This window comes from Cygnus atratus, chromosome 9, assembly GCF_013377495.2.
Source record: "Cygnus atratus isolate AKBS03 ecotype Queensland, Australia chromosome 9, CAtr_DNAZoo_HiC_assembly, whole genome shotgun sequence".
NCBI lineage: Eukaryota > Metazoa > Chordata > Aves > Anseriformes > Anatidae > Cygnus > Cygnus atratus.
This window is the reverse complement of record NC_066370.1, coordinates 16,488,416-16,498,809: the sequence shown is the minus strand read 5'-3', so window position 1 is coordinate 16,498,809 and position 10,394 is coordinate 16,488,416. Positions and strand designations below refer to the sequence as shown.

The 10,394-nt window shown below is 44.1% G+C and overlaps 1 protein-coding gene across 2 annotated transcripts in view; it reads right to left on the bottom strand.

Moving 5' to 3' along the window:
- Positions 1 to 3,464: 3,464 nt before the first annotated feature.
- The window catches only part of ARMC9 (armadillo repeat containing 9), a 65,181-nt gene continuing 58,251 nt past the window's right edge, over positions 3,465 to 10,394 (bottom strand). For both annotated transcript variants that reach the window (XM_035544841.2, XM_035544842.2), the window contains 2 exons: positions 10,176 to 10,348; positions 3,465 to 6,728 (listed from right to left, as the gene is read on the bottom strand). In XM_035544841.2, the coding sequence (XP_035400734.1) occupies positions 6,706 to 6,728; positions 10,176 to 10,348 (196 nt within the window). In that variant the 3' untranslated portion in view covers positions 3,465 to 6,705. The remainder of the gene's footprint in view (positions 6,729 to 10,175; positions 10,349 to 10,394) is intronic.

The following is a 10,394-nucleotide window of genomic DNA, read 5'->3' as shown; positions in this document are numbered from 1 at the left end:
GAGAGGGAAGGAAGCAGAGACAGGAAGCTACACGGATGCTCTCCAGAAAGGCCACTGAAGCAGGATGGAGGGCCAGATTTTTGTGCAGGCACTGAGGTGTGAGAGACTAATTTTTCTGAAAATCCACATTTTTTAGGCACATGAATAAAAAAAAAAAAACAGTTTTCCACGAAGATTCAAGCCATCCTCTGCTTTCAGTGAAGAGAGTGCTGGTGGAAAATCATCTGTCTCCTCACAACCACTTGGGGGAAGCTGAACTCAGTTGAAATATGGGATGTATTCATTCACAGACAGCAAGTAATGAACGTAATGAATTTTACAGCACGGACATCTTTTTGTGTCTGTGGAATCCACTGTGAAAAATGTGTTATTCTCACCAGAAAGGTGTAAGATCACCTGGGTTGGTTATGGTTAAAAGCCTGGGTCTCTGCCCTACAGGAGTAGGGTCTGGGGGCCAAGACACCCAGCTGGGACTCACCCTGAAATCGGTTCTCATTGCTGCCATTTCAGGGTGACTTGGGAGGTGGCATACGGTGCTGGCACTGGCTTCTGCTTTAGTTGCTGAAAGTGTGGTTTCAGAGGGCCTTGGAAGCTCCAGGAGGATTAGTGGAGCCTGGCAGCTGCTCAGCCCTCGCTGCAATTCTCAGCACAGCTTTGGCAAAAGCTGCGTCCTCACCAGCAGCACCTTCAGTCACAAGGCCTAGAGAAATCATCTTACGGTGCTGAGGTTTTAAACGATGGTACAGGAAGCAAACATTTGGCTACTCAGAGCTTTTAATCTTTGAGGAAAATGCATCAAAACCAAATTATTTTTCTCTCATTCCACACCACAGGGCCCTGGATCCAGGAAGAAACAGGACAGCAGACGTGTGCTGCAGCCAGCATTGATGGGACCCTGGAGAAGTGCATTTCGCCTGTGGACCATTCCCTGAGGTGTTGGCTCATGGCTAGGAGCCCCCGGCATGGGGATTGTGATGTAGTTAGTGGGGATGGACATGGTGGCAGTTCCACACAGCCCAGCTTCTGCAGGGCGTCAGGCTGGAAGGGGCTGACGCGACATATGGCCATCTCATGCCAGTCCCAGAGCCACCTCATTTCACTTCCCAGCTTCTGGAAGAGGAGGAAGGAGGAAAGAGTTTCGTGGGCAATCACGATAGGCCACGGTCTGCCACGTTAACAGAAACAAACAAGTTGTCTGCTTGTTCAACCTGGGGGAAAGCAGTTGGAGAAAATGGTAAAAATGTCAGCAAGGCGTGCTGCTTGACAAAGAGCTCATTTGGTGCTGATGGCCCCGCTTCTTGCTACCGACACTAACCACAGTCCCAAAGGCAGTGCATGAACAGACACAAACAATAAACTGATTTGTTCTCGGGAAGCATTCAACCTCTGCCAACAGTCAACTGGATCCAGACAAGGGCTACGGCCGTCAGAGCGGCACATGGCAGACCAAAAGAGGAACTGTATCACTTGGCACGGAGCTGCTATTTCCAGCACTCGTATCCCATCCTCCTGTTAGCTCGACTTTTTCACTCTTCAGAGAAAGAAGTCTATATGTCTGTAACGAAATCTTGATCTAGGATTTTTCCTTGGGATCAGCAGGGGGAAACGTCCTTGCCTGCTAAAAATCCCTTAGTAGGTAGGTCTGATTTTTGGATGGCCGCAGCAGTCGTAGCTGTCGGCTACAGCCTAATACTTAAAGCACCTCAAGCACATGCAGGATGAACGCTGTTGTTTGTGGCATCCACTCTTCCTTATTGCCCCGTTTGCTCTTTTACTTGGAATTAGCTCTCAGCGCTACCAAAAGGAAAACAAATAAAATGAAGCAACCCTTTAAAGTCTTGTAAAATTAAAACACCGAGAGGTAGTGGAAGCCATCTTTTTAATTACAGTGCTAGGTCATTCGTACCCAGAGTGAGCAAAGTAAGTGACACTCCCGAAAACTGTGGACTTTAAATCATACCAGATCAGCATTTCGCATATTTGAAGAAGATAAGCACAAGGCAAACATTTAAAGCTGTCACTTTGCTTTCTGACAATTTGTGTGAAGTTTTTCCACTTTCATTTCAACAAGTCAATGTCATAGCTTCTTGGAAACTTGGACTATGTGAAAGGACTGCTGAGAGAACTAAAAAGGGCATGTTCCAGAAAATTATTAGATGTTTCAGGGTGTGCCACTTGGCCTGTCGTTTGGAGAGCATTGGATCCTTAAGGAGTGGAAGTTTAGATCATGGTCGTGTAGTTGAACACAACGCCCTTCCTCCGCAGGGCAGAATGCAGCCTGGAGTTGGAAAGAAACTTGCTTTGAAACACCAGATACCAACCACTGACAAGGCGCCAGGTAGAAGGATTACTGGTCCGATAACACAGCCCTCCCTGGGCTCTGCACCCAGAAATTTCTTTAAAATATGTTAGTAGCAGATTCCCATACAACCTGGCTGGAAGAGCAGAGTCTCAAGTCTGTGTTGTTTGCCCCAGAACATCTTGTTTCTCACCTGTCACTGAATTCTCGAGAGTCCCCCTCCTTTTTTGATTTATATGAATAGCAGAGGTTAGGAAAGTGCAGGAGGCCACACGACTGAGTCACAGAGGTATTTTAATACTCAGTTCCCACCAAGGTCAGTGGAGACCTGCAAGACTGTATCTCTGACCTCTTGGTTAGCCAAGCCCATGCACCAGCTTGAGCTGAGCGCGCCACATGGCATAACCAGGTGTGTCCAAACCTTGCAGGGCTTGGTTCAAACACCCCACGATTAGATCGGCTTGCTGAGCAAGGTGCACCTCCCTGCTCCCCCCCACTTCCTCTCCTGGGAAATGATTTGTCCCAGTATTGAGCCAGACTGCAACTACGTGTGAGCCAAAAGTTCTGGCTCAAAGATGAACTCAAGCTCCTGGGAGGAAGGGGCTGGGGGAAATACCTGGGAGGAAGGTAGCTTGCTTGCCTTCCTCCTGCTACTGCTCCAAGATGTGCATGAAGGCAATGCAGTGCTTTTCAGCCCTATGCTGTTACCTCTGCTGTGTTTTTTAAAGACTAGTGAACTTTATTTAAAGCAAACATCTCAAAAAACAAACCAAACAACCATTTTCCCTCCCCAACAGAGGAATATTTTGGCTCCAGAGAACTTCCTTGCTTGTCTCCCCCCACACTTTTAATCCCTCCCAGGAATAACCGCTCTGACACCCAAACAGTGTCAGTGGTGGCATCCTACACGCCTGGGCTCTCCTCAGAGACCAAAAACAACGTGTGGCTCACACCTGCTTTGCAACACTTCTGGGCAAACAATGCTGACAGCAGAGGCAGGCCACGCTGAACCAAAGGAAGATGCATTTTCAATTCAGGTGGAGACAAAGCAGCTGAAACAGAATTTGTCAATAATAAAACAGCAAAATGCAAAAAAAACGCACATCCTGAAAGTCCATGAAACCCCAAACAAACCTATCACAGAAAGAAAAATTATGTCCCTTCAGAAGCATTTTTACTTGGTCAGCACCAGATGATTTTAAAGCAACTGTACGGAATGAGCCTTACGTGCAAGTTTCAATAGACATACACAGTTCACGCTTGGACAACACTCTGAGAAACACGGTTTGATTTTTGGGTGGTCCTGTGCGGGGCCAGCAGTTGGACTTGATGATCCATGTGGGTTCTTTCCAACTCAGGGTACTTTATGATTCTGTGCCTCATTAACACTGAACATAGAGGTTATACGCAAGAAGCATGTTAGCATCATATAGCACTTTGGTCACACATACACCTGAAGGGGATTTTTTTATGTGTTATGTGCAATTACTGCACCTGTTTATTGTAAATAAAATTGCAGCCAGTTTAGGTACAATCACTCCCCTCTCATTCAGGAGGCAATTTCCACTGTTCCTGTCACAGATTTACCAGGATGGTGTTGTATCTAGCAGCAGCCTCTGCATGACAGATACAAACCGTACCTAACAACTTTTAAGAGCGAGGTGCAGAATTTGCTATATGCATGTTACTGACCTTTTATCCAGAGACCTCTCAACCCTGAATAGTGGTGTCCTACTAACAAAGGGAGATTGAGCATTTAACATCAGCTTCAAAACCTTCTGACTGGCATCGCAGGGGCTTTTTGTGAGCAACACAGAGAAACAGAGAACAGGTTACTTTGTCAGCCTCACAAATTACTGCTCAACTGGTACTTTATTTCAAAGCATATACATAGTTTCTCTCTCAAGTACTTGGAAAATGAAGTTTCTCAAACACTAATATAAAAATACTCTCTCAGTTTTCAAACTCTGTACTCCCTCCAAAATACCTAAGAGTTGAACATGAAAAAACATACACGTCGAGTTCTGCCTTGCAGTAGGCTTGTGTAAGAAACACAAAAATACATACACTTTAGCTTGTTCCTTTCAGTTTTCCTCATCTGTGAGTTGCATTTTGCTTTTCACTAATCTTGATCTGGTGGAGGGCACCTACTCTCAGCTGAGTTAAGAGTGATAGTTTTAACCTCACCTAATGGTAAACCCAGTGAGTTTTTTTTTTCTTAATAGTTTGCACTCAACTCTTTTCAAAGGCTGTTCTGCATTTCAGAGAATCAGGTCTGCTCAAACATGAAACTCAACACCCCTGTAAAATAAATAAAATTCAACTGCTGGGGCACTCGATGTATCCACATTTACAAATGAACCTGCTTAGCACTTCAGTGTTAACAACCTGCCCATTGATATTACAGGCTGGAAAAAAGATAGCTTTTCAGAGGATAAAGAAAAACTGCCTACCATGCAAAACTACTAGGTGAGTTCTTATGGCTGCCTTCTATTGCTGCCCTTTTGTAAATCAAAGGACATTTTTTCCATTAACTATGTGCATCAGCTTTGAGAGCAGGTGGGTGAGTCTAAGCACAAATCAGAGATTTTCTGTGATTCATCTATCACGGTAATCTACAAGAAAAAGACTATCAGGTGTCTATAATTACTTTGTCCTATGCAGCTGGGGCATTAAAGCCACACCCATACCCTGCCTGCTTTGTGTTAGGCTGTGCAGTTCCTGAGCAGAAAGTTTCACGTGAATACAACCTGATTTCCAACTGTCTTGTCCTTCAAAACATCTTAATTCCAACTTGAAGTCTGTTATCCAAAGCGGTTAGAGGAGCTTGTCTGTTGGATCCCTTTCTACAAAAAGCTGACGCAGCATCACTGGTCTTGGTGGGTCTCATGGCAACAAGTGAGGAAATGCCTTGCCTATTCAGTTGCCATCACGTACCAAGAGGCACAACTCAAGGCCTCATCACAAGCATAAAGCTTCCTTCTGTTCCTATGGAAATGACTGGTGGCTTCACAACTCTTTACTCAAGGGGGAGGCAACTGTCACTGTTGGAGTTGCTTGACTTTTTAGGCTGGGTTCCTCTGTTTCTCAAGGTGGAACTCCAAAACAAAAGCTTTGGCTTCTCCCTTTTTCACCTGCTAAAGCATTTGCTTTTGAAGTCCATTTCCAATGTTTTCTGCCTCACTGGCAACCAAGCTCCAAGGTAAACTGCATTTCTAGAAAAGTTTTTGCTGTTGTCCTAACAGCTGCATCATATGAGGAGATGTTACTGAAAATTAACCCCCAGTAAAGTCTTTAGCATTTCCTGATCACTGTTACTTTTGAGGGAAAGAACAACCAACAGTGCAGTCTTCATAATTTATTGGTAGAACTAACTGCTGGATTTTGATTTAGCGAAGGGCTTCCTGATTTCCCTTGCCTACCCAGCACTTTGTATTCACTGAAGACCAGCATAAATTCCATAAAGACATAACCAATCACTGTTCAGAAGTAAAGAATTTAAAATATGACAAAGACCAAAGAACATTGTCCACAGCCACACATGAAGAGAACATTGTTTCTAATCTGTTCACATCTCATGGTTTCTCCTATGAATGAAGAAAGTTCTTAATTCCAGTGGAAAATGAATTATTCATTCCACAATGTTAAGAAACAAAACTAAGGGGAAAAAAAATGAATGAATAGGAATAATTGCTGCAGATAAACCTGCTGATCAGATCCTCAGAGATAAGCATGGATGGATGGTGCTTTGGGCACTGGCACGCAGTTTTTCAAGTGCCTCAGGACAATCAGAAGTTGATAAAATACTTTCTCTTCGGTCTCTGGTGGTCAAACACAGATCTCACTCCACATAGAACTGCTCCAGGCAGTGAGGCTCTACACAGATAGCGTACACTTTCCTTCCTAGTGCAGATGCTGATCCTTTGAACACAGATATCCCCTAACTCATTCACAACAGCGTAATTTAAATAAATCAAGTTACAGACTTGTTCAGCAAGCAATACGTAAACAAGACAGTTGCTTGGCCAGACTCCTGTGCTGAGCCCTACAGACCACCTCCAAAGGCCATTTACTCTGACAAAAAAAGCAGAGAGCAAGAGACTCTTCTGGAGGTAGCAATGTCACTTCAGAATAAACTATCAGAGACACTGGGACTATATATCCATCTACCGTATCAGTTGTGTGCACCTGCTGAGACCTTGAATTGTAACAAGGCCTTTGTCTTAGCCAGCTTTAGAGATGACTACAGATGCATCCCATCAGATAATCCCCGAATCACCATGCAGGGCACACGCCGTGCAATGTTAATAACCTCTTCTCAGTAGGTCGCCAGTAAAGCTCATTACAGGAAGCCGCCTTTGCCCTTCAGTAAAGTGACAGCTGATTCTTGAGGAAAGGAACTGTTCTCACTTCCTGGAGGACTGGCTGCCTGCAGGGAGAGAGAGAAAAAAAAAAAAGAAAAAAAGTCTGTCAGTTGAAAGCAGGATTTATCACTAGGCAGGAGCTGCCTGAGGGTACACTTGTTTGATCCACAGAGTGACACAACCACCACAAAGAACACACACAAAGGCACCTTAACCACTGGTACTGCAACTTCAAAATGCAGAATGTGCTTACAGTAGCCACCTGTCAGGGGTCACTGAAAGAACTTCTAGAGTAGCAGGAAGCCACCAGGGCCCCGTCACACTCCTGATAAAATCCTTCCTCATTCTTCTGGTACAGATTTTTCTATCACTCCAGTTTCACTGTGCCCTGGACAGAACTGACGTGGGACAATGCACACACACCTTTAGCATGCCCATAAAGAGGTTCTTGGAACAGATGCAGAGTAACGCACGAGGTAGATTAAATCATTCTTCCCCAACCACATTGAGCACATAAAGCACAGCTGAAAAAGTCTAGATTTGGAGGTCCACTTTGTCTTCTATAGCCACTGTGTCAACCCCATAACAGCTAGGAAGGGGATTCAGCAGAAAGCTCCAACATGGCTGGTTTTATTTTGAGGAGCTCAGTTTCGCTGTAAGGTACAGCTTTAACACTCCACTAACAGTGGGCTACATCTCAGGCAGGAATCTGTCCTGAGCCTGTAGCTGCACTAAGTACCTGTGCTTCCTCTGCATTCCTCAGGCATTCCACACACTCCACACTCCAAGAACAGCAGTCCAGCTAGTTCAGCTAGGTTTGTGTCAAAGCAACTTATTTCCAGTAAGTACACCTACAATAAATTTTAAAAAACAAGCTAAAACGTGTCTCTAAAATAAGCTATCACATTTTAAGTATAAGTAAGTGCAATCAGAAACTAATCTTTTTCTCATCCTGTCCAGAGCTATATAAACTTATTTCTCCAAAATACAAAGAAATCCACGAAGTAAAGACACTCCTCCAGAAGGACAGAGTCTCTTTTAATATGTAAAAAAACAACATACCTACTCAGGAGGCAAATGGAAGGCAGCAACTGCTGAGATCTACTAATTGCTTAGATCTGTGCATCTGACACCACTTCCAACTCATCTACAAAAGTCAACTAGGAAATTAAAGGAATAACAGCACAGAGCTTTATCAGGGGCTCACCTGCTTCAGACGCCTCCCTGTACCTTTAAGCAGCAGCTTAAAGGGAATTAAATTTGAAAACCCAGGGTTTGGATTTGGGTGTTTAAAGCCTTTCTAAAGTCCTTTAAAAATCAGGTCCTTAACACTAGCCTCTCAATTTTCCAAACCATAAATACTTGTGTGAAAGCCCCTGCAAGATGCAGAGTAACTAATAGGTGCCTTATGACAGCAGACAACACAGAATAGATATACATAGGGCAGCTTGTTTGCAAAACAATTTCTTTGCTATTTTTTGGCAGGAAGATAAGAGTTTAACATTCTTTTGCTGACTCCGAGTCTGTCTCATGAAACCTGTGGACAGATAGAAAGCAAGTTACCTGGAACCCCAATGAAAAACTCTGGAGAAAAGCTAAATAGACACAAAATAAGATGCAATGTTCCCAGTACACGATGCCTACAGGTACACTGTGAGACAAACCCTATCTAACAAAAATTAAAAATTAAGAGAGCCCAGGAGTCTGGCCTTACAAGTTACGTACACTGTATCAACAGAGAAACACTAATGACGTAGAACTCTGATTAAACTCTCCTTTAACTTAACCTCAAAATAAGATAGATTATACCCTGTGCCACTGGAAAAGGAACTTAATTCATATCCCTACGAAAGCAACCATATGTGTGTCACATCCTTCACAGGACACAGACACCCAGGAGCTCTACTGGGGAAACTAGAACATGTGGAACTTTTTGTGTGCACACATATACTCTCTACTTTTTAATGGACTAGTGTTTTTGGAAATGAAGCTTAACAGGTAACAGGCACGGACTCTTGGCTGTTAGCATCACGTTCAGCCAGGGCAGAACGGAACTCCTGTCACAGGAAATGTAAAGCATTGATGACAGAGGTAAAACATAGGGCATACGCAGCAAAAGTAACGCTAAAAAAGCTGGCAGTTATTACCTAAGCACGGGACTATTCAAGCAAATACTTGCTAGGTCAAAATCTCCCTTAGTCACTAAGGACATCTTCTATGAAGCCTCACCTGTAATTCCTGAATGAAACCACACAATCTCCTCATATGTACAACCACGTGAAATGACAAAAAGCAAGCAATACTGAAGGCTCAAGAAGCTCCTTCCTGATCTGTTGCTGATTTACTACATTATTTCAGCTCCCTATAAATCATTTTCCTTATCTGTAATTAAAAATTCATTATAAGCACCCACCTCAAATTCCATGGGCGGGTTTACAAAGTGATATTAGTTTCCTGTTTTTTTTTTTGTTTGTTAAATGGTTAAAGGTAACAGTTACAGATAAAGAGTAATGCTGATGTTACGTTGTGATAATCATCACTAAACTTTTATGATACATTTGGAATATGAACCTACAGCACATTGCTTCTTCCATTTGTATTGCTGCTGGTGCCAGGGATATACCTGAATGCAGCTAGTCCAGCCCCAGGGGTATGTTTGAATCCAGCTTGTCCTTTCTGCGCTCTGGAGAAAAAGCTTATTCACTATTGAAGAATTCATCTTTTTACCCTTACCTCCCCACCCTGCCCACCCCTCACCCCCCAAAAAAAAGAAGGAAAAGAGAAAACACAGTTAACACACCCTCCAGATCTCCATACATGTTTACTGTTGTGTAAGCATCTGAGACCAATATTTCCACTTTACTGGGCTTACGCTGGCAGGCCTAAAGCATGCTTCCATCTCTCCCCTCCAACCGCAGGTCCCTGCCTTCCTCTCCTCTGAGCCCACTGCAACCTAGCACTGCTTACACTTCTGCAGGCAACAACACATCCATACGGTTCTCAAATCCAAGTTTCCAGCAGAATGACGACTGCCACAAGCAGCACACCATGCCTGGCAGTCTGCTTGCTAGGCTGCCCTGAGCCCATCTCCTGAACCGTCGGACATCTGGTCTACATTCAGTGGCAGTGTAGACACACCCAGGGATCCAAATTCAAGAACGTTAGACAAGTTATACAGTGAACAAGTGTCTAAAGAAAAGAAGACAGTCTAATGACATCCAGAGAACATCTAATCTGAGACTAAAAGCTTCCCCCCATAATTCTGAGCCACTTTTCTCTACCCAGAGACAGGAAAAAGCACGTCTCCAACTGTTCACATGACAGTCTGGAAATAGGAGCAGTGTTCAGCAGGATATAATTTCATGGTTGTGCATCCTGCAGATGACAAGTACAATGTCATATACTCCTGGCACATTCGTAGCGTACGACTTCATTCCTGGAGAGCTCCTGCAGAACTCCCTCCTTTCCCATCCCAAGCGCTGACAAGGAGAAGGGTGACTTTTTCCACTTACTCTGTCTGCTCCTTGTGGATGATCCTGAGGAGCTCGGACGGCTTGTCTGCTGGGGACCAGACTGAGAAAACTGCGGGGCAATGGTCGGGATCTTTCCCTTTCTGGGGCTGGCACTTTGCACTTCAGGAGTGCGAGGGATCTTAGGTTTGCTGGTAAAGGCCGAGAAAAACTCGCTGCGGGAGGACATGGAAAGGGTTAGTAATGCACAGAGAAAAACAT